General features: G+C 33.0%; 5 protein-coding genes across 11 annotated transcripts; 2 read left to right on the forward strand and 3 right to left on the reverse strand.

Annotated features, from left to right (window-relative positions):
* Window positions 1–1,878: 1,878 nt before the first annotated feature.
* LOC107463847 (uncharacterized) lies at window positions 1,879–2,426 on the reverse strand. Its single transcript, XM_016082732.3, has one exon. It carries the CDS (start codon window positions 2,424–2,426, stop codon window positions 1,938–1,940), a length of 489 nt encoding a protein of 162 aa, XP_015938218.1. The 3' UTR covers window positions 1,879–1,937.
* A 1,167-nt stretch (window positions 2,427–3,593) lies between these two features.
* LOC107462663 (desiccation-related protein PCC13-62) lies at window positions 3,594–5,658 on the forward strand. The gene is made up of 3 exons (XM_016081289.3): window positions 3,594–3,940; window positions 4,309–4,534; window positions 5,190–5,658. Exons 1-3 carry the CDS (start codon window positions 3,633–3,635, stop codon window positions 5,568–5,570), a joined length of 915 nt encoding a protein of 304 aa, XP_015936775.1. The 5' UTR covers window positions 3,594–3,632; the 3' UTR covers window positions 5,571–5,658.
* An 817-nt stretch (window positions 5,659–6,475) lies between these two features.
* Window positions 6,476–9,033, forward strand: LOC127743737 (uncharacterized). 4 transcript variants are annotated; one of them, XM_052255931.1, is made up of 5 exons: window positions 6,476–6,572; window positions 7,400–7,532; window positions 7,661–7,859; window positions 8,236–8,255; window positions 8,595–9,033. In XM_052255931.1, exons 2-5 carry the CDS (start codon window positions 7,425–7,427, stop codon window positions 8,694–8,696), a joined length of 429 nt encoding a protein of 142 aa, XP_052111891.1. In that variant the 5' UTR covers window positions 6,476–6,572; window positions 7,400–7,424; the 3' UTR covers window positions 8,697–9,033. The 4 variants fall into 4 exon arrangements, 2 of the variants coding, with proteins under 2 accessions (XP_052111891.1, XP_052111921.1); XM_052255961.1 differs by lacking the exon at window positions 6,476–6,572 and adding an exon at window positions 6,706–7,167; XR_008005146.1 differs by lacking the exons at window positions 6,476–6,572; window positions 7,661–7,859 and adding an exon at window positions 6,706–7,167.
* Window positions 9,034–10,719: 1,686 nt separating this feature from the next.
* On the reverse strand, window positions 10,720–16,378 carry LOC107462672 (protein REDUCED WALL ACETYLATION 2). Of its 4 annotated transcripts, none has more exons than XM_016081327.3 (16): window positions 16,028–16,375; window positions 15,778–15,869; window positions 15,204–15,341; window positions 15,061–15,117; window positions 14,902–14,974; window positions 13,855–14,013; window positions 13,384–13,533; window positions 13,035–13,290; window positions 12,829–12,950; window positions 12,505–12,591; window positions 12,335–12,423; window positions 12,180–12,242; window positions 11,965–12,021; window positions 11,304–11,400; window positions 11,077–11,235; window positions 10,720–10,993 (listed from the first exon to the last, which is right to left on the reverse strand). In XM_016081327.3, the coding sequence occupies exons 1-16, from the start codon at window positions 16,058–16,060 to the stop codon at window positions 10,988–10,990; spliced, it is 1,638 nt and encodes a 545-aa protein (XP_015936813.1). In that variant the 5' UTR covers window positions 16,061–16,375; the 3' UTR covers window positions 10,720–10,987. The 4 variants fall into 4 exon arrangements, with proteins under 4 accessions (XP_015936813.1, XP_015936805.1, XP_015936800.1 ...); XM_016081319.3 differs by having other exon boundaries at window positions 15,204–15,344; XM_016081314.3 differs by having other exon boundaries at window positions 13,035–13,533; window positions 16,028–16,378.
* Window positions 16,379–18,995: 2,617 nt separating this feature from the next.
* On the reverse strand, window positions 18,996–20,702 carry LOC107462702 (uncharacterized). Its single transcript, XM_052257087.1, is given in 4 exon segments — window positions 18,996–19,700; window positions 20,141–20,226; window positions 20,229–20,382; window positions 20,553–20,702. Coding segments are annotated over 3 exon segments (507 nt in total). The 5' UTR covers window positions 20,553–20,702; the 3' UTR covers window positions 18,996–19,433.
* Window positions 20,703–23,520: the final 2,818 nt, after the last annotated feature.

Below are 23,520 nucleotides of genomic sequence, written 5' to 3' on the forward strand. Positions count from 1 at the left end.
TTAGGATTAATTTCTACATACAACAAGTTTTATAAGTCTTAACGAAACCCACCCATTAAACGTGCTGTTTGTTACGTGCCTTCTTAACATAATTTTAAATCAATTCAAATCAATTAACGCACAAATATATAACTTCCATTTTTCAAAAGATTTCGTTTCTTTTTTTCGAGTTTTTTACCAAATTTGTTGGATCTCCTTCGTACGTTCTCTCTTTACTTCGTTTTTTTTTATTTTCATGATTTCTGAAATCAAGCTTTGAAATCGTTTTGAAGATAATAGAACTTCAAAAATACACCCAAACGATTACAGAAATACACTCAAACGGTTACAGAAATACACTTAAACGGTTACAGAAAGGATTACAAAAATACACCCAAATGATTACAGAAATACACCTAAAGGATTACAGAAATACACACAAATGATTTAAGAAATACACCAAAAACAGGGGAAGACAGTATATTTCTTCTTGAAATCTTTTAATGTTCTGCTGGTTAAGGATGAGACACATGGCAGAGACAATTTAGAAGAAAAACCTAGAAGAACAGTAAAACAATACTTTGAATAATGTTTCTTCCTTTTTTCTGGTGATTTTTTATGGAAATTTGTATATTTTCTTCTTGATTTCTTCTACTCTTCACGAGGAGTTGAAACGTTTCTGCAGAATCGTAGTAGTTTGTTTTGAATGTCCCTTGAATCTTGATGGTTTGCGTTTTGATTGAGGAAGAAGAGGAAAAGTGAACGTGTTGTTGAAGGAGTGCGTGTTTTTTTTTTTTTTGATGGTTTGCGTTTTGATTGAGGAAGAAGACGAAGAGTGAACGTGTTGTTGAAGGAGCGCGTCTTTTTTTTCTTGGACTTGGAGCAACTTGTATAACTTATAAGCCAAAAAAGCTTGTATGTGTAGCAGGTCTCTAATTTTTAATTTGGCTCTTGAAATTTAATATTAGACTTAAATTGAGTCTTAAAATTTCAATTGATTTAAATTAGTTTCTTAAATTTATAATCTTAATTTGTGTTAATCTCTAAATTGATCTTTGTTAATGGTGTATTGATTTGGTATGTTAATTTGTTGGGATTTGAATTCTTTGATATGATTTTATGTGATTGAGATCTATTAGAGTTTTTAAAAACTCGACAACTGCCTTCAAAATTCAAAGTTTCATAAAGTAAACTTGTTATTATCATTTTTGTGAGGACGTTGGGAGCCAAGTAAGTTTTTAGGCACTTTAGTAGGTCTCAATGACTCAATCACATGAAATCTAAATGAAATCTAAATGAGAAATTCAAATAGTGACAAATTAACATGCAAAATTAATATGACATCAACTTAGAATCAATGAAAAGACTAACACGAGTTATCGTAAATTTTTTAATCCAATTTAAGGCAATTATAATTTTATGAGTTATTTTGAGTCTGTTTTCAAATTTTGAGCCAAATTAAACATTAACTCGATAAAAATATATTCCAAAGAAAAAAAATGGTATAGAAATTAATCAAATCAAATTCATACTTTTGTTCCCTTTATTTTGTCCGGAGTGTTCCTACTTCCTTTCGTCAAACGCCTAAAAGCCATGCAAAAACAAGGCCACGCATACACTTTGTCCAAAAAGGCGAAATTACGTGAACAATTTGGAAATAAAAGAGACATTAAAATAACAAGCACTTTATACTCTAAGCATATTCTTCATGAAACAAATATGACAGCATATTCTTTCTTTGTTCCTAGTCATTCACCGCGTAGCCACTAATTCTTTCCATAAAAATACAACCAAATTAATCATTAAAATTATACGTATAAGCAAGTGTGTGACATCACCATCACCATAATAATAATGTGATGAATTTAATTGAAACAGTAATAGATCATATACAATATTACAATGACATTTTCATTGTTATTAACAATTCTTTTGGGCACTGATTAATAACAATTTAATTACAATTTGATTATCTTGTTCCACCAGTTTTCTTCTGATGCCTCTTCCTTGGGTTGATCCTTCCCAGCCATGCCCATGAACATAGAAAATGGAAAAGACATAGATAACCCTACAATGGACTTGAAGGTAACAAGAGACCCTTGTGGTGAACCCTTAACATAAATCTCATTCAATGTGAACCAAAGCAAGAAGTCCCTAGCCTTGACCCCAGTGAGATTCTTGATCTTCTTAGGTTCAATATATGCTGTGACAATTGAATCATAGCACACAAGTATGTTATCAAACCTGTGCTCTATCTTCTTCTGAAGCTTGAGCCAAACAAATCCAATCTCTTTCACATAGCCACATTCCTCAATGTCCTGAATTGTTAATAATCCTTTTGGCAGGCCTATTTCTGCAAGCAACAAAGAGAATTTCTCCCTACAAAGTTTGTCACCGTGGTACACCACTGCCTTGCCCTTCAGCTCCTCTGTTAATGCCATGGACATTGCTTCTGCCTTTGAAATTGGGATAGTTTATATAGTAAGTGGTATGGTGCTGCTTATATAGAAGAAGATTGAGATGAATTGGATTATATAATTGGTGGAGCTGAGTCTGGAATATACTTGATCAAGAAATGGATAAATATATATAATGTTTCCTTATGAAATATTCGATCAAAGACGAGGAAAGTAGTATATTATTATTAGAATGTTAGGGGAATTGATTAGTTAACTTGTGCCTTAAAATAACGTTTTTAATAGTATGAAATAAAATTTTTTAAATAAAAAATACTAGAAAGCTATTAAAATTTATTATTTTTATTATTAGTTAATTATTAGTATTTAAAAATATAACATAAAACATGTTATTAGATTATTAATTTTAAAATTTTAATTAAAAAATTAAATTAAAAACTAAATAATAGACAAAAATAATAAATTATGATGATCTTTGAATATTTGTTTTACTAAATCTTATATATTCAATTTATTAAAGATATATAAAATATATTTTTTAATAATTCTTTAAAAAACATTTTTTTATGATGTTGTTATGTCTTTATTGGTGCACATGTAAAAAAATCCTTATTATTATTGGGTTTAACTAATATTTTACATTGAGATCAAATAGTCTTAACATTCTTTCCCAGTTTCCCTTCCTACCAAACGGTCAAGAGAGCAGGCTATATCGAGAGAAATTACAAAGAAAAGGTTTAGCTACTTTTTTTTTCTTTATAATTTTACTAAATTTTTAATTAAATTTTTAAATTTTTATTTTAATTAAATTTTTTTGTTATTTCAATTTTAAAGTTAAAAATATAATTATATTAAAGATTTATGTATGTATTCACTTTCTAATTTTTCAGAAAATTAACTTCTAACTTAAAATTTAATTTTCATCTAAAATTTCTCTTATTCATCCGAATCTCCTAAAATGAATTATATGAATAATATTTGACTCCAACCATGCAAATTTATGAGATCAGAGTACACTGAACCATCCCTACAAATAAATACAATCCATGAGCTTACTCAGCATATATGATTATTATATGAATACACCTGTCAACTCTAGTGTCAAACAAGTTACGTTTCTTGCTACTTGGCATTGCCTTGTGCACTTTGTATGAAAAAGGATTCAGTGTATTACAATATAAGAAAGAAAAAGGGTCACAACAAATATGGCACTAGCTACTTCCCACTTTCACTACCATGGTCTCCATTCATGTTATAGTAACTTTCTTAGTTCTTTCCATCCTTGTTCCAAGATCTTACTCTTTCAATCCTACTGTAAGTTTATCCCCAAAATCTGATGTTGATCTTCTGGAATTTCCTCTAAACTTAGAATATTTGGAGGCTGAATTCTTCTTGTACGGTGCTAGTGGTTGTGGATTAGATGTTGTTGATCCTGAATTGGCCCAAGGAGGACCTCCTCCCATTGGAGGCAAAAAGGCCAATCTTGATGCATTCACTAGAGATGTCATCTTGCAGTTTGCTTATCAAGAAGTTGGACATTTGAGGTTCTCTCTAGTCTCTACTATTTTAGTTACACTAAGGGCTCGGAATTCTATTTTCTCTAAGAAATCAAATTATTTTTATTTGAAATTTAATTTTAAAAAATTATAATATATTAATAGAAAAAAAATTTATTTTTAATTTAGAATAATATTTTGATAAAAATATTTTTAATATTTGACGTATTAAGTTTGAAAGAATGAGAGATTAATTTGTCTTTTGAGAACAAAATGAGGATCAAAATTCTCAAAAAAATTATTTTTTATTTTTTAGAAATAATGAATTATAATTCTTAGCATTTCAAACATTTAAAAAATAAAATAAAAATAGAAACTTAAGAGTTGCATGCATTATTGCATTATGATTATTGCAGGGCCATAAAAAGAACAATAAAGGGGTTTCCTAGGCCATTATTGAATATAAGCAAGGAGGCATTTGCTGAAATCATGGACAATGCCTTTGGAGAATCTCTACATCCTCCTTTTGACCCCTATGCTAATGTCATCAACTACTTACTTGCCTCTTATGTAATTCCTTATGTTGGCCTCACTGGATATGTTGGAACCAATCCTGAATTGCAAAACCCCACTTCTAAGAAGGTAAATTTTATCAAAACAATTTTACATCATCTTTATTGTATTGGATTATTTTGCAATTGAATAGTTACGTATACATTAAAAATCAACTATAAAACTAATTACCAAATCAGTTTACCAAATCAGTTATCCGTGTATATATATGTTACAGAAGTAACATATAAGTTGAATGGTCAGGAGTAGTCGTTATCGTCCGAATATAAAATATATATTAAAAATACGTTAAAAATACGTGAAATAATACATGTAGTTATATACAATATACAAATATATGTCAATTAGTTCATAGTGATTGATTTAATGGTTGATGGTTGAATTTTAGAGGATATTTTTTACATTTTATTACCAATTTCAAAAGACAGGTTGAATATATAACTGTTATAAATAATTAGAAGGTCTAAGGAGCAGCATAGTAATTAAAATCTGGTAAGTATTTAACCATATAATCACTAAAACCACATAACCACTAAAAGAAATAGTGAAAAAAAAAATGAGGAATTTTATATTATTAAATTTAATTTTGTACCATTAAAAATACTAATTAATTATATTATTAAAAATACTAATATAACTAATTAATAATTATAAATTATAAAATTTGCTGACCTTCTCGTATTTCTCATTAATAATATTTTTCAACTATATTTTGTATGTATAGCTTGTTGCAGGGCTACTGGGAGTAGAGTCAGGGCAAGATGCAGTTATTAGAGCAATGTTATATGATTGTAGAAATGAGCAAGTGCATCCATATGGAGTGAGTGTAGCAACATTCACAAATCGCATTTCAATTCTTAGGGACAAGCTCGGAAACAATGGTATGAAAGATGTTGGGCTTGGGATGCGAATGTTGGAAGGTCCTGAGGGCAGAGCTTTGGGAAGTGTGCTAGCTGGTGACAAAGATTCACTTGCATATGGAAGAACACCTCAAGAAATATTGAGGATAGTGTATGGTGGAGGTGATGAACGTGTCCCTGGTGGTTTCTTCCCTAGGGGAGCCCATGGACGCATAGCTAAATCTTACTTAAACACTATAATATAATTATAGTTTATCTTGAAAGTTGAAACTGTATGTTGCGCCTTTCTAAGAATAAATAAGCAACGAACTAAGAATTCTGCTTGTTGAATTATCGGAATACTTAAAACTACAAAATAAACAAGGTAAAGAGGTTCGTTCATTCTTCATCAACTAAGATGTTAGCAACATTTCTAGAGAATCGAGATTTTTAGTTATTTTGTAGGGGTTTATTAGTCTTATTCTTATAAAATAGACATATATATGCTAGTTAATTTATTTTTAATATTTATTTTAAATTTTAATATGTATTTTTAGTTAATTTTAATATGTATTTAATATAATTTTTTTTAAAAATTATTCGGAGTTTATTTGATTTTATTTTTGGAATATTGTTTTTACGTAGAATGGTTGACCACGTTTTGTTCTTCGGACATGATTAGATATAGAATAGATATTTAATTATTTATTACATGTAAAAAAATTATTTTACGTTACTCATAAAAAATATTCATTTTATCATATTAATATTATTTTTAGAAGGTCAAAATATTATTCATTTGCTTGTTTATTTATTTTTTCATAATCACAAGATTACTTGAGCTTTTTATTTTATTTTATTTTTGTCATACAAATTTTTCTTACTTGAGAATTGAATTGTGCTTCTTCTCTGTGTGTGCGAATTTTTGGAGCATGGTCCCACAGCCCACAAATCCAATTTTCTCCATTTATTTCATTTTATGTTAATTAGTGGGCCCGGGTCCAATAAGCATGATGTTTTGCTTGTTTTCTGCCTCGTTTAATCTCAGTGTAATTTTTTTTTGGGCTCTGGCCCCGTCTTAATACCAAAAAAAAAAAAGAATTTCCGACGAAAGAAAGAGCGAAAAAACGTGATATATAAAGTCGTAAATTGAATTTGAAATGAGTCGAGAACAATTTCAAAGGACCGAGAGAGAAGGTTCAGTGTTGAGTGGTGTTTGGCGCTACCAGCACATCAAGCATAACGAAGGAGCACGAGAATTCATCTCAGTTAAAAATCTTCTCCGAATCTCATTCTTTCCATCTTTTCATCCCGCAAAGTCGTCTTTATTTTCTCTCGTTATTTTTTTTATGTGAATGTGAATCTGTTTTGCTTTGTTTATAGTTTGATTTTCCTGTTTGGATCGGAAATTTACGTTGCTATTTTTTTTTCTCTTCTTCGTTAATTCGTATTTTCGGATCTACTTTCCAAATTTGTGTATCTGAGATGCGAGATCGTTCTGTTTCTAATATTCGATTCGAATCGATTCTAACATTTTCGTAGAAGCTGAGCTGAATTTCCGTAGCTTACAATTTACCTTTCATTTGATTTCATTCAAATTAAGAGATTAAACAAAGTTTTTCATAGCTCTGTTTTGAATTAGTCTTTTAGATCTTGCGGTAGTTTGAACATCGATGTTCATGTGAAATTGCGAAACTGCTATAGTGCACACATAAACTTAGATCTGGATTTTCAATGTTTCACATTGAGCTGCACGGACTTCAAAGTTTGGTATCTGTTTGAAATAGCAGCAACTGCGTTTTATTTAGAGTGAAATGACAGATCTCAAACTTAGTAGCTTAGTAACTGGACTTCGAAAACCAGGTAGCTGAACGTTTACTGTTGTATACGTTTGAATATATCGTGTCATGAACTATGATGCGTATGAGTGGTTAACTTCTCGAGTTAGGTTAGAACAATTCATGACTGTGAGTTTGCTTATTACTAAAAGCAGCAGAAACTATTAACTATGTGTCTGTGTATATATTGACAACGAGATTATGTATATTTATTTATTTCCTAAAACCTATAATTGTCAATTATATTTCATTCGTAGAAACATATTGTCAAAGAGGCAGAATATGGCTGAACATGTTAAGTCAGAGACGAAACCAACCGATGGAGCGGATGATTTACTAACTGCTGAAAATATGCAGATTGCAGAGCAACATGAAGATTATCTATGTCAGGTTTGTTTCCACAGCATCTATTTAATACTTTATTGAGTCCATTTGGTTTGGATCATTGTGCTCTGCATGGACATTTGTGCCTTATCTAATGTTCCGATTTGAAATAAATACTTTACCTCCTGTTGCAGCGGACATTTTTGTCTATAATCGGTGGAGTAGTTGCTGGAATTTTTGGGTTTACAGGCTTAAAAGGATTTGTCTTATACTTTCTGCTAATGTCTTTTACTTCACTTGTGCTCCTAGCAAAATCTAAAATTTCAATCCACTCATACTTTGACTCCCGGAATCGAGTGCTAATGGATGGCTTTCTAGGTGGTCTAATGCTAGGTTCTCTTTTGCTCTATTACCTATGTTTGGACTGAAAATTCTGATCAACATTTGTTAACTATTTGTTAAATGTCAAAAAGTTGCTTTTCATATGGTTATTAAGGTGAAAAATAAGAATATAGAAATGGGAGATTTATTAGATGCACAATGTAAGCATAACATAATCCCCTTTTTATAGTGTTGAAATGTCAATAACGAAGATTTGTGTTACTTTTCAAACAAGAGGTCTGAATGTCTGATAGACCTTTTGTGATAGGCTGAACAGCATGGATTAATTTTCTTTTGGTTTAGGAACGTTTGCATCATAATTTATTTGTTTTTCTCTTTTACGTGCATTTGTTCAGTATTTTTAACTTTCTTCTTTTAACTTCTGCAGTCATTTGTGCTGTTCTGGACGTATCCTTCTCTTTTATAATCTTTGGCAGTACATCTGCAAACTAATTTATTTAACGCCATAAATCTGTTAAAACTTTAAAATGGAGAACTTATATGACTAGCATTATTTGGATGGATTGGAATTGGATTTAGAGGGTATTAGAACTTAAAATGGAGTGGAATTGGTTTTGGAGGGGATTCCAAATCGTTCCACGTTACCTAAACTTTCGAAATATTTGTTGCCCTATTTTTCCTAGAGAGTAGCTGTCCCAGATTATTGACAAAAACAGCTTATGAAGAGTTCATTTATCTTATTCCCATATTCTTGTCATTATATTCTGCTTCTTTGACAAACTAAAGATTTGCATACGACGTTGTACATATATTTTGATCGAAAGTCGTCTGGAAATGCCTTTAAAAAGGCAACTTTTGGCGTCTGTTGCTGATTTCGCTGCTTGCTAGATTGCTTTACAGGACCATCTAGTTACTGGATAGCTTCATGATGACTTTGTAAGCTCTACTTCCGTTGGGGATTATGTAATCTTAGAGAGGAAACAATTTTGTTAAATTGGACTCGGGGAGATTATTCTATAGACTAGTTTGTATATGTAGCGATTTATTTTGGCATTTAGTTTAAGTTGCTTCTTAACGAAAATATGATGTTTCACCTGCAGCTTTCTGTGATGAAACTCCTTGATTGACAAGGTAAGACCGCATTCTGGTATCCATTGTACAACCTTAAGTCTCTAGTATATATGCCCACTGATTTCTAAATTCAACTGTGGGCTTTTTATTTTGAGTGTTGCGGTTCTAGTTGATATCTTTTAACAATGTGAAAACTCTATTTTTTTTGTTGTATAGTTACCAGAAATTTAAGGGTCAGAATTTTTTTTAAAACATGCAAATTTAAGGGTTAAATTTATTTTTTATTATTTAAAGTTTTAAAAAAATACAAATCTGAGGATTAGATTTAAAATTTTAATGTTAATTTTTTTTAAACATGCTAATTGAACCTTTCTATTTGTTTTACAACCAAAAAAAAATTATTTTACTACAAATCGAAAGATTCAATTTATGTATTATGAAATTTGAGAGTTCGATTTATTATTTAAAATAAAAAATTAAAATTCATATAAAAAATTTTCAATTAACCATAATATTGGATTACACACAATTTTTTTATTTCTAAAAAAAAAAAATAGCCTCAACTGTGTTGTTTCATGGAAAAAGATCGTTTCAAATTTCAACCTGTACAGAGAAAAATGTTTAGTATTTATTTATAGTACTTAATATTCACTTATTCAGAAGAGCACAATTTTAATGCACTGCTGTTGACTTGATGACGGTAATTTCAGGTTGGTGTGACCAAAGAAAAGAATGTTTTGCGACCAATAATATGTTCTCATATTGTGTTTCAATTGCGGACTTGCAGTAATTGCAACATCAAACTTACGAATCATCGTCTCACATACTTTTCTAAATTTTATCAAATAATAAGAAATAAACAAAGCAGTTTTTAATATAGTTTTCAAATAAAATTCTTAGTTACCTTTTGAACTATAAAACTTTAACTGAGATTTTAATTTTTATAAAATATTTTTGGTTTTGATCTCTTGAATTTTTTTTGTTTTAGTGAAATTTAAAAGTGATTTTTATTAGTTATTACTATTAGTTTATTAAGTATTAAAACATGACAAGTTAAATATTAATGTGATGGAATATGATACATTATTATTTAACTTCTCATGTTAGCATTTAGTAGAACTAACTTATAGTAGGAATTAAAATAAACACTTATAAACTTTATCATATAAAACCAAAAATAAAAATTTTGTAAGGACAAAAGTTAGGGAACAAAATTATTTAAAACCACTACAAAATTACTTTTTTGAAAACATCCATCAACATGACTACATTATTGTAAAAAAATTTTCTTTTTCTAGACAATGTAGATAACATGTAGTCATTGTTAAAATAATATTTTTTTAAAAAACTAATTATAATTCTTTCATAAATATAGTATTTTCAAAATTCTAAAAACCAAATTGATCATTAGTAAAATTAGAAATTAAAAAATTTAAAAATTCATTCTTTTTAAAAAATCATTTTTATACTTAATTATTTTAAACCGGTTAACCAGAAAAAAAAAAGAGCTGATTAGACAGATTTATTGATTTTTTACCAGTTTGCTCAAAATCGGATTTTCATAATCGACCATTAGTAAAATTAGAAATTCAAAAATTTTAAAATAAATTCTTTTTAAAAAGTTATTTTTATATTTAATTATTTTAAACCAGTTAACCAGAAAACAAAAAGAGCTGATTAGACAGATTTATTGATTTTTTACCAGTTCGCTCAAAATCGAATTTTCATAATCGATTTGTACTCTAAACTACAATTGTAGAGCGACTGCTTTTCTATTCCTATTAATCCGGCCAGTACGTCCTGTTTTCAGAAAACCTTCTCGGAAAGAATGAGGTGCGGATTTTGAAAAACGCACAAACTACTTTTACATGCTAAATACTAGATAGTATTACAAGCATTATTATTTTACAACACTTGGAAAAGAATGAGATTGGATTACTAAAAATAGGCATGCCATCTGCTGAGCTCTCAACTATACAACTTCCAGTTCCCCTATAGCTGCCTTATCAGAACGCTTCATTTTTCCTTTTGACAAGCCAAACATCCTTGTTGCATGAATGCCATAGAAGCTTGCATCAAATAATATATGCTATACATGCTTTTAACTATCAAACCTGCGAATTTATAAGTAGTATTAGATGTAAGGAAAATTAACTAACTTGCACCAGATTCAGTTAAGAGTATTAATAACACTTACCAACATTTGAGGTATTGTAAGGAACGCAAAAGACAAGGAATATAAAATAACTGCAATTGTTGTTGCTGTAATTAAATTGTATAAAAGACGTTTGTCGTCTTTGCTGGGCACAAATGCTATTTTCAGCGAATTTGTCAACTCAAACAGCCTATAAGAAATCTGCAGGCAAGGTAGAATGTTAGAATTGGTATGAATCAATTAAAGCACACCATGGCTTGTTTACTCACCGCAACATATATGGCCGAAGCAAGCATGAAATTCAGCATTGGGTAGTCTGGGATCAGCGAAAGCAACAGCTTGGGTTGGGCATCTGGAACAGCGGACCTATACCGAAGATAGGCATAATAATTCTTATTATGATATTCACAAATTAATAATTAAACATGTACAGTTATGGATGGAGGGGGGTGCATTTCCCCCTTATAGCATTCACTAAGCTACAAAGTTTTTCTACCAAATTGTTTCCAGCCCCGTGAGAATTACATACTAAAGTGCATCTATTTTCAGAAGTCTTGTATTGAGATGAACTCATTAGTCAATAGTCATAAAAGCTACTTAAGAAATAATAACTGTCAACTATCCACATTAAGTACATTATCTGGCACGCATCAACAAATTGTACAGGAAAGATAGAAGGGTAAGTATATTTTTGTCCTTGAAGTTTGTTAAAAGTTTCAAAAATACTCCTAAGTTTTATTTTTTTTCAATTTTATCCCAAAAGTTTCGATTTGCATCAAATATACCCTAGGCAGCTAACTTTTCAAAAAAATTTAGGATCAATTCAGCAACAATTTTACTAGAACAACCTTCAACATAAGCAAACCAGACATAGTTGTCATGCATTATTGCTAGATTCGTCTTTAACTTTTTGAAAATATTTTTGTGTACCTAAGCCAAATATGGAACTGGGCAATGTAGGTCTCCAGCGTAATCTTTCCAAGCCATCTACCAGAAGTAAAACCAAATGAAAATCAGTTGGCAAATTACTAACCTTAAAAGAAAGGGATAAAGATAGCTGCCCTAGTGCATTAACATAATACCAAATTTGTGCGTGAGGGGGAAGCAACCAAATAAAGGATTGCAAGTCTAGAATGGCAACTTACGCAAACAGGGTAAGTGTGTAGCCACGGAAACTTTGAGTAACATTTCGCAAGCATATGTAAACCCTGTTAAACAGTGTCAGATATTAGCAACAGAAGAAAGTTACTGAACATAACACATCAAGACCCCCAAAGAGATTACATAAACTTCCACATACGTTATGGGAATCCATGAGGTATAAGGATGGTATTTGTTGTATGTAATCTTATCCAGCTTGTATATATATTCAAACCAGAAATAGCCCACCTAGAAATCAACTCAATTGGTCAGGTGCCACAAAATATAAGTGAAATGCAGTGTAATAATCCTGTAAATAAATTATAATACCAGAGAAGCTGTTATTCCAACAGCAGCTTTAATTGATATTCTGCGCTTGATTTCTGCTTCTTCCAATTTCTCCATCCATCGTTCAACCTATAATACCTTGTAATAGTCATTAACCTATAATACCTTGTAATAGGCATTAACGTACTCAACTCATAGAAGAGGAAAAAAAAAAAGAAACGAGTTTTTCTAGTCATTGTTTGATGCATGGTTAATGCTGGCCAGTCTTTTCTTCTAGATGAACAACATTCACCAAGGCTTCCTCAATGTTTACCCCCCACCCCCCCCAAAAAAAATTCTTGTAGAAATATAAAACCATAAACTTACAGTTGGGTGAAAGTATGCATAAATCATTCCAATTATCCATATGTAGCGATCAAGCCCTGAACGAAAATGCCATTCATGCAAGCGGGGAAGATGTGATTTAGAAGGATCAGGGTCAGTGTAACCTGTAGGTTTAAAGAAACATTCCAGTGAGTAGGATGATTTGCAGTGCTTTACTGAGTAAGAAGAACAGCAATAGTGGTACTAACCGAACAAGAAAGTGAAAGGACTCCAAACCCAGTCAAAGACTCCAGGTATCTCCCATACTAAGATAACAACAAGAAAGCAGGCAATGATTTTTACAGCAATGATTGACCCAATCTCATTGTACTTGTTGAAAATACCAAGTGCCCCATAAACCATAAGAGTAAAAAGGGTGTGCATGGGGCAGATGTAATATAACATGTAACTGTTGTTAAGGACGACACAACAGAATAAAACCAAGAAATTGAGCCGCCACATCATCTGCTCAACAAGGTAAAGAAGAGATATTACATATATGTATATGTAAAATTTAGGGAAAAAAGTGTAAGCTTCTACTTTTAGGAAAAAGCACACCTGTGCAAACCTTGCTAGACTAAAATCTTTTCGAACATAATAATAGGAGAAGTTCCCAAATCCAGTCATCCAAACATATGCAGCAATGAAGATACGGATCGCATTATATATTTCAGAAGCAGCAAAATAATGGTACATCAAAAACAATACCTGTGATATGCCAAATGTTAGAAATAAGGAATGTTAAAATGTTAAGAATTTGGAATATTAAATGTAAGACCATAAGAGTTGAACCAGAAAATCTTACCAAAAACTCTAGACCAAAACATATTTGTGGCTCTTTAAACTAATGTAAATTCAGAATTTGAACTTGCGTAGTTCAGGAGTTGCACAGTATTTTTTCAAATTGGATGTGTTTGGTTAAGGGGTGAAAGTAAAATTTTATTCCCCACTTTTACCTCCTAACTACATATGCCCTGAAGCCCAAATGATGAAATCTACTTGGTAATATCAATTGAAAGAGCGACCAACCTGCATCCAGCCTTTCCATTCTTCAGTTTGGTGCCTATTCAAATAAAGGATGGATTTCCCAGTCACTGCTGACTTGTCATGATGTATCTTAAATGATGTAATTGCCGAAACTATGATGAGGAGAAAATAGAGGAATAAGAAGAGATCCCTATTGTAACTCTGCAAAAACAGATGATTGCAAACAAAATATTTTATGAGCAATGCATGTAGCAATAAAACCAGTATTTGAAATATGTGCACTACTCATGGAGAAATAATAACCAATTTGGATTACTAAGTTTCGCCAGCCTATGCAACAAACAACATCCTTTCTTTTTATTCTTCTTTTTCTTTTTTCCCTCTCCTGCTATTACCCATTCAACTTCAATTGTTTGTCAGTTAATTCTGAGAGAAATGCTTTAACCATGCTTGAGTTTACCTAATTGTTAATTTCAAATGGAATACTACTTAAAATCATGAAAAAAAAATAAAATAAAAAAAGGGGATGTAAAGTAATTTTTCAAAACATAGGGAACTTCATGAAAAATAAGGAATATTGGAGTTAGGCTATTGCATACTTATTTTACACCGTTCAACTTCTCACCAAGCATTGTTTTATTGATCTAGCAAAAAAGAAGCAGCAGTTTACATTTTTCTGTGTCTATCAATTTTGCCATATGAATTCGCAAATGAATTATCATGGCCCTATGTTTTCTCACAAATAAATGGATTTCCAATATTTAGGAAGTGTCAGTATAAAATGATAATAACTATTAACTCCTCTCCCTTCAACTGTTAAAACCCTATTACAGAAAACCAAACGATATTCCTACCAAAACTGCAGAGCAACAGAAACACAAGTGCTGCAAATAATTCAATTATGGTTTATGGAGAAACACTGTGAACTATGAAAATAACAGTTCTAATCAAGCTAAAAGCCCATGAAAGTATGCAACCATGCAGCAATATTTGATTTGTTTCTAATCCTCAAGTCATAGAGTGCCCAGCATTAGCAACAGTTTCTCAAATACGAAAAGGAAGTAATGTAATATTGTTATGAAGTATTACCTTTCTAGATGAGCCAAAGAAATCTGTACGGTCGCACAAATAGAAGTAAGCCATAAGGAGACCAAATTCAGACCTGTAGCAGTCAGTGTGGAGGAAATGGAAGTCAGCAGTTTGATCATCATTAAATTTTTAATTTTATTTTTCATATAATTCACTTACATTGCTCTAAGTGTCAAACGGTTTTCAATCAGGAAATGCTGGTCCATCAAAAGGAATCTGAAGAAACCAAGTGAATAAAACTCGGTGTAAGCAAAGACAAATATAAATCAAACAAGCAAACAAGAGCAACATAAGTCACCAACCGAAATATTGATGATGAGGTAGTTAAATTTCGAGCCCTTGGGGATGCTGGCTGTAGCGCTCCTCCCTCTAATAAAGCTGCTCTGTCTTCTTCTTTAACAGCATCACCGGTCATTTCAACTAATTTGACGTCCGAGTGCCTACTAGAAGAAGAACCAATAACTTCCATAAGGAAAGCTGCAAAAAATCTCTATTTCCGTACCCCTTAACAGTCGCACATTGCCAGGAAAAAAAAAAAACGCACACAAGCACACATAAAAAACAGAACAAAACAAAACACTCCATGGACTACCTTCCGGCGTGATTTTTCTCTCTCAGCAGAATTAAAACTCTAACGCTTAATGATTATATAACCAATTAAACTATAAAATATCCACCATATCAATTAACGAAGCCAAAAAAATACCTGCTTATCAATCTCATTGTTAGCATAAATTCTCAAAGGATATATAGCATTAGCAGCAACTATGACTGTTCTCAAAAGTTCCAAAAACTAAATTCTAGTAGAATGCAAACATTCCGGTAGTACTAAAATTTCAAGCTGCAAAAAGAAGATCGATCGATCCAACAACTTACGCTTTGGACGGAGCAGAAGTTTTGCGATACTCCAAAAACTCCGAATAAATCCATGCGATAAGGACCGGAATTATTCCAAGCAAGAACGAGACCTGCAAGTATCATATACAGAACGAACAATTAACGCAAACGCGTTAAATTGAACAGTTGTGTTGAGCATTACAGAGTTAGCAAGTAAATAGAGGTGAGAACATTTCCGAATCGGTGCAAGATCTGAAAGCAGCAGAAGAAGCTCGAATGGAAGACGTACCTGACCGGGAGTTACAACACTGAATATCACCATTTTCAAGAGGAACGAAGATCAGAGCAGAGTTCAGAGCAATTGAAGCAGCATTCGAGTGGAGAGAGCGATGTGACGCTGATCCACCACCAGATCTGTGCGGAGAACGAAGTATGCGAGCCTTAGCTCTGTTCAAATTTGAAATGCGAGTTTTCCGAACGAGGAAACTGGTGGTTAGGTTGGGTTGGTGATTACTAAACAGAAAGAAGAATGAAATGAGTGTGTGTGAGTGTGTGCGCGTCAGTGTGAGTGGGTTTGATAGGAACTCACTCTTATTAGTTTCTCTTTCTGAATCTCGGAGAAGCTCAATAAACAATTAACGGGTACTCTCTGGATGGAGTTTATTTAATATTTAATTTAATAAATAATATTTGCCTCTTTTAAAATATGAAAATGGCATTTCATCCGAATGATTTAATTTCTCTGGCTCCCTACATTTTATTTTCATTTTAAGCATAAAAAATGAGCAATTATTTATTTATATTTGTAAATAATCACCCACTGATTCATTATTTTATTTGTAAAATATAAAATATCCATTAAAAATATATAAAACAACACATATAAATATATAAATATCTAATTAACTATAAATAAATTAGTTAATACATTAAGTGGTGTAATATTTAAAAAAAGAAAAAAAAGAAAAAAGAAAAAGAATTAAAACTCTTAAACTACATCTACAGCTGCAGTTTAAGGTGTACTGTGAAGGCCTTTTGTTCAGGGACGGATAAGATAATAACGCGGTGATGGCTCATGGGATGAAGAGATTTAATGGCAGCACCGAACAATATCATAAAATAAAATAAAACAAAATAACATAAAAGAAGTCTTAAGCCACTCATTAATATTAAATATCTGATTAACAAAACTTTAATAAAAAATATAAAATGATTTTTTTATATATTTGTATTACATTTAAATCGTAATTTATTAATTTTATCTTTTACTAAAATTACTAACTTTGCATTTTCCTAAAATAAAGAATATTTGACTGACTCACTGACTTTTGTTATGTTCTTCACCCTGAAATTACGACCGACAACTCAATTTAATTCAAATTAATTGACTTATGTTATGCGGTAGTAATAGTATTATTTTGGACCGTCACGAATATGGACTGTATGGGGAAGACTAGTTTAGTAATTTCATTTTACAAGATCTATCCTACGGTGCCACTACAACTCTACAAGTATGAAGTATGAACCTTCCAAATGGCGAGCATAGAGTGGGTGATGTCAACCAAAATGGAAGAAAGGGCACGTCCAAACACGGTCACCGACACTGATGCAGAATTACTGAAATAGACATTTATTCAATTAATATTTTTTTTCCCCCTTCTTTCTTTTTCTTCACCGTCCTGCCTCCGGTCTGATTCCTCACGAGTCACACACCTAACCCACCCACTTTTGCAATCCCAACCAATTCCAATCACAGCATTGCATTGCTTCTTCTGTACTTTTGTGATTCGGGGATGCGGCAACATATATTCAGCAGGTAAAAATCACGCATTATGATAAATAATTCATGGGCCACACCATTTATTTTACTATTACTTAACTTCCTGTGCTCACAAGCCACAAGTGATTATTCTGATTCTTTTTTTCCTTCTGCTGCTAAGCTCACACAAACTTTTCAGGCACTGAGGCCCAAACATTTTCCCAAGCTTCATAATGGATATCTCTGCTCCTCAACCCAAGTAAGATCCAACGATATGCTTAGCTGCGCTGGAACTTGACAGCAGAGCTGGGTACCAATATCCAACACAAGTGGGATAACTCAGTTTGTTGTCACATGCTGGTGGTTGTGGAAGTGGCTCAACAAGGAAATCTTAAAACCCCAATACAAAGGAAAATGCATGCTAGGTTTACGATTATCCAACTTTTCAAGCAGAAGCATGGGGAGTCTTGTATGGGCTCAATACAGGATGGAAACTGGGGATAAATAAAATTATTGTGGAAACAGACTCAGATCGATTTTTGAGATGTTAAACTAGAGAGGCATGCCATCCCCACGTTCAGATGCTTTAGGGAAGCTCCAAAAGATTTCAAGCATGTTTATAGAAAAGGGAACAAAGCTGCAGATGGGATAGCTAAGAAGAGTACAAATAGAACTCGGGTTTCATTTCTTAGACACCCTCCCATAGAACTAAGATGCATTATTGATGATGACTATGGGGGGATCCAGTACTCCGCCTAGTGTCAGTTTTGTAATTTGCTTCTTTTTCTTTACCAAAAATGATGGATATCTCTGCCTAGCATTATCTTGTTCATCATCTCCAGCTGTCCTTCTCACGGAAAAAATAATTAGAATTCCGTAGCTGTCCTGAAATAAAATTTACCAAATTCATTCTTTTCAATTTGTGTATAACTAAAAAAGTGACGAAAAAGGAATCCAAAAAGAAGGACCTATCAAATATAGAAACAAAAGGGACACTTTTTCCTTAAATCACATATCAACCAAATTAACAATTGATATCACGCATTTTGCTTTATTTAGCACTTTGGATGTAGCAACGAGTTAAATTGGTAATTACTAGGACAGCAAATAAAACACTTAAATAAGACCAAATACATTTAAAAAAAAAATATTTATATTATGCAGATCCATTCCTAAACAAGACAAAAAACTTTCAAGATATACTGGTATTTCCATAAATTTTAACTATTAACCTTAATTATATATTATATTTTTTTATAATTAAGATAAACAGTTGAAAATTACCGAAATACCACTATATCCGTACACTTTAAAGTTTTCAAACAAGACAATTGATTCAAGTTCCATTACAGTTATCAAAGTTCAACGGGGTTATGCCTTCCGCATCTCAAGCCAAATCCGGTACCAACACAAACCAGTTGTGAAATTCAAACATCTCCAACATATTTCCCGCAGACATAATTTTCCTTGACAGTAGATCCCATATAAGACCCAGAGAAAAACGGAATTCACTTTCCCAGTTTAATAAAAGACTTGTTGATCCAGCATTCATAGGCCCAACAAACACAAAAGTCATACTCAGATAACCACCGATCCACCAATAATATCAAGGAATCAGTCATTATTATAATGCACAAGATCTAACAACCTACAAAGCACTTTAAACGATCAAATCAAAGTCTGCAAAAACTTGTTCTACCACGTTTACATAAGCTGCTCAAAAGACTCCGGAAGAACCCACTATTGACGAAAATAGGAAAACCTAACAAGTAATAAAGCTGCACCATAGAATTACAAAACCAGCAATAAACAAAGGCGTAAAACATTAAAAACCTACTTATCCTCTGTGATATATGTGTTTAAAGGATAGAGGCTGAAAGTTTGAACTATGGTTGACTTGTTTTTAGAGAATATGTTGGACCCAAATGGCCAAACCCTATCGCTTGGAAGGTCTCTCATCATCTTTACCTCCATCATCATCGTCGTCGTCATCATCATCATCATCATCATCTGAATCATCTTTATCTGACCTCTTTCGTTTTGATGGAGCCTCACCTTTCTTGTCACCATCATCATCATCATCAACTTCCTCCTCACCTTCATCTTCCTCCTCACCATTCTCCTTTGGTTCAAAATCACTAGACGCTTCTTCCTCCTCAGCGGTTCCTACAGGACGAACAAGGTACTCTGTTCCCAAATCCTCCTATAAAAAACTAAGGGTCAGAGTAATTCAAGTACAGAGAAACACATACCAAAAGCAGGATCAGATAGATGTAAATCAGTGAATTATATTTTCCAATTTTCTTTCAACAACGATCCTCAAGTAAATTTAAAAGTGAGAAATCAAGTTAATAAAGACTAATTGAGAAGATTCAGATGAACTAAGATCTAAATAACTCAGCACTAATCTCTCTTTTCGCTTCAGCTGGGAATTAACAGTGATGATTACTGAATTTTCACCTAATTCTGAAACTGAAATCCTACTTAAAACACCTACCGACACAATAATTAGTCCACAAATAAGCAAAAATTAAACGAATCTAGTGAAATTTGTGAAGTGAAAGATAATAAACAATACAGAACACAGATTAACCAAGACTACCAAACTGTAACTGTTTAATCAAGTAAATCTTAGTGAATTACCTCTTCTTCCTCTTGCTCTTCGTCGTCATCGTCGTCGTCGTTGTCGTCATCGTCGTCAGGATCACCACCGCGCTGGCCGTCACCTCCTCGTCTTCGTCTTCGTCATCGTCGTCATCCTCATCGTCGTCTGCGTCTTCTACTTCTTCTTCAGAGTCGTATTCTTCTTCATACTCTTCCTCCTTACTGAAAGAGGTGACCTCGTTTTCCTCCACTTGCTCCTTGAATTCCTCAGTGGCCTTCATCTTCAAACAGCGAAAAAACTTAACAACAATTTTCTCAAGAAAAAAAATAAAATGAAAAAACTTTTTTCTTGTTTTTAAATAAAGAGGGAATTAGGAGGGAAAAATGAAAATCGATCGAAAATCAAACACACGAGAAAATGGAGGATGGAAACAAGAGCTACAGCGTCTACCTTCGTTTCCCCAGTAGCTCTGCAACACTAATCTGAGCCGTTGAAGTGCAAATTCACGAGGATCGATGACGTGGCGTTCAATCGGACGGGGTAGGAAAAAGAATTTGTATTTCAGTGACGAGAGTGTGATTGCACCTTTGCGGCGCTATCTTACTACTGTTTTTGTAGTCACGTGTGTCACGTGAGATTGGGGTTAGGGTTTGTCTCCGGATCCATATCCGGATCGGTTAATCAATACCAGGGAACTCGACTTCATTCCAATAGAAACAGAAATATTATCAATATCAATTTAGAGCCATCATTTTAATTCTATAATTTAATCATATGATTTTCTTTCTTTATTTAATCAAATGAATTTTTATTTTTATTTTTTCTGGTCAAATCACAAAATGTTAATAAGTTTTTATTGCTTTATTTAGTTAAATTATTTTTCTTATAAATAACTAAACCTTTTTTTGGAAAAATATCTCAAATTTAATATTGATTAACAATAAAAAAGATTTTTTATTTAAATAAATAAAAATATAATAATTACCAAAATAAATAATAATAAAATTAATTACCAATTTAAATTTTTTTACCATATCTCATTTACACTGTAAACAATATGACATTTCATATATCTCGTTTACCGTATAAACAAGATAATACACGTTAGACACGTGTATATCTCATTTAACACATCTCGTTTACACGGTAAATGAGATACATGGAATGTCTATCTCGTTTACATTGTAAACTGTAAACAAGATAGAAGAAGACAAATTCGATGTGGCCTTAAAAGAATGTGCAACCCTTGGCATTCTTCACAAACATTTTCTATCATTTTTTTATCTCGTTTTTCTCACGAAAACAAGTGTACAATGACTAGTAACCGTGTATACATAGTTGTGCTTGTTTATTCCAACCAAAATACAAAACAATATACATAACTACAATCCAACCAAAATACAAAATAATATACATCATCGGTGGTTAGTGGCGTCTATGCCCAGTGCCACAGAATGGAGGCTGAGCCTGGCGCTGAGGTCGAGAAGGACGAGGATCTCCGACCGACCTCGGCGGGACAGCGGGATCCTGGTGAGGCTGGGCATGGTATGGCTGGAGCCCTCCAGAAGGTAGACCTATGGCGTACTGATGTAAATGTAACTCAGGCTGAGAAGGTGGAGCTGACGGAGGGGTCACCTGGGGCTGTGACAAAGTAAGGAACATACCGTAGTCGTAGGAGGGCGTGGTCGCATACTGGCTACCGAGACGAAGACCCGCTCCGTACAACGAGGTAGACGTCGATGATATCTGAGGCATCCAGGAGGAGGCCTGTGCGACAGCAGACAGATGCTGGTACTGCCCGATGCCCTGCTCCTTGCCGGCCCGGAATGACGCGGTGATCCGATGCATGGTGGCTGGGTCGGCAGTGTGAATATGGAATGCGTCATCAATGAAGATCTTGCTGACCATCTCCTCATCCTCTTGGCGAGTCCCGGATGGACCTCCCTCATGCCAACCTGGTGGCGATGTGTCCCAGACTGCCCGGTGATACGGCCCACCAGAACCAGATAATGGGGTGAATCCGTGTGGTGGGGGAGGTGGAGGAGGCGCACCCGAAGGTAAAACTTCTCTGTCCTGTGGGATGTCTCCGTAATCCTCCTGACGGTCGTACTCCGCCTCCTCGTTAGACTCGACGTCTGCCCTCTCCCGACGAGGCCTGACTCTCTTCCTCCTAATCAGCCTTATAAAGAAATAACCATAAAATGATTTCTTATTTATTTTTGACAATTTTCTCTAGTTTTGTAAATATGTCAATTTACTATTATATACAAAAAAATTACAGTTAAATAAATATTCCTTTATAACTTACATCTACTTTTACTTAAGAACATATTTCTATGTTTCTAACTTACACACGTTTCTAGATTACATATTGTATATTAACCAAACCGTAAATGGAACGTTATAAACGGTAACAACCTAATACAAGAAAAAACACAGTTCAAAACTAATAATTATTTCGTAACAAACTGCCACGAGAAAATAGAGCTCTAAGTTCCTACTGGAAACCTACTACTAAAGCTGCAAACTGCGTTCTGGTTCTTTGCGACTACCCTAACCATGGCCACATACTTAGATTAAACGAACAAAACAAAACTAATCTTAAAGTCGGCCGCTCCGACGTAATGTGACGTCTCATTCAGCCTGTTGATGTCCCCGTCGTTCCCTGCCTTGCGCGCCATCACAGTATAAGGGTTAAAAGAGAGGTTGACAAAGTCAAACTGGGATCCGGAACGATGCTGTGAATGACTTCCACTTATAGGTGCAGACGTGCCTTATCTCGTTTGCACTGTAAACGAGATAGACACATGTCATGCTGACGTGTCTTATCCCGTTTACATTGTAAACAAAATAAGTAGGAGAATTTAAATCGGTAATTAATTTTATAATTATTTATTTTCGTAATTATTACATTTATTTTATTTACTCAAATAAAAAATTTCAATAAAAATGTCAATTTCTCACGGAAAATAAAATAATTGTTGAAATCAAATGTCACAAAAACGGAATCGTTTATACGGAAAATTTAATATTGCTTATAGTTTAAAAGAAAATAAATAAATAGTTTCTGTTAGATTGAAAATAAATATTTTCTTCCATATGTGTATAAAATTGGCCATGCACTAACAGGGAGCAACTTAGTTGGAATTCGACATGTAATGATTGAAGAAATCATGAAGACGTGTTGAATAATATGCTAAAAAAAAGTGCCAGTTACATATCTGTAACTTGCAACTTGCCTACTCTCATGCTCATGCAGAGGTTACAACTGGTCAGAAGTATTTGCAGTTATATTTAGTTATTAGAAAAAGAATAAACTTCTATTAAGGTTCTATTGTAATTTTCTTAATTATTAGAATTCTCTTTATAAATAAGAGTTTTAGAATTAGAATAAATGGTCGGAATCATTTGGCAAATA

This window comes from Arachis duranensis, chromosome 1 (assembly GCF_000817695.3).
Source record: "Arachis duranensis cultivar V14167 chromosome 1, aradu.V14167.gnm2.J7QH, whole genome shotgun sequence".
In the NCBI taxonomy this organism is placed as follows: Eukaryota; Viridiplantae; Streptophyta; class Magnoliopsida; order Fabales; family Fabaceae; genus Arachis; species Arachis duranensis.

Coding starts and splice junctions, on each gene's coding strand:
- LOC107463847 (XM_016082732.3), bottom strand. CDS start 2,426: ATGTCCATGGCATTAACAGAGGAGCTGAAGGGCAAGGCAGTGGTGTAC.
- LOC107462663 (XM_016081289.3), top strand. CDS start 3,633: ATGGTCTCCATTCATGTTATAGTAACTTTCTTAGTTCTTTCCATCCTT. Junction 3,941..4,308: donor CAAGAAGTTGGACATTTGAG/GTTCTCTCTAGT, acceptor TGATTATTGCAG/GGCCATAAAAAGAACAATAA. Junction 4,535..5,189: donor AAAACCCCACTTCTAAGAAG/GTAAATTTTATC, acceptor TTGTATGTATAG/CTTGTTGCAGGGCTACTGGG.
- LOC127743737 (XM_052255931.1), top strand. CDS start 7,425: ATGGCTGAACATGTTAAGTCAGAGACGAAACCAACCGATGGAGCGGAT. Junction 7,860..8,235: donor TCTAGGTGGTCTAATGCTAG/GTTCTCTTTTGC, acceptor TAACTTCTGCAG/TCATTTGTGCTGTTCTGGAC. Junction 8,256..8,594: donor TCATTTGTGCTGTTCTGGAC/GTATCCTTCTCT, acceptor GACAAACTAAAG/ATTTGCATACGACGTTGTAC.
- LOC107462672 (XM_016081301.3), bottom strand. CDS start 16,060: ATGGTGATATTCAGTGTTGTAACTCCCGGTCAG. Junction 13,534..13,854: donor AATGGAAAGGCTGGATGCAG/GTTGGTCGCTCT, acceptor GGCATATCACAG/GTATTGTTTTTGATGTACCA. Junction 11,401..11,964: donor CAGTTCCATATTTGGCTTAG/GTACACAAAAAT, acceptor TCTTCGGTATAG/GTCCGCTGTTCCAGATGCCC.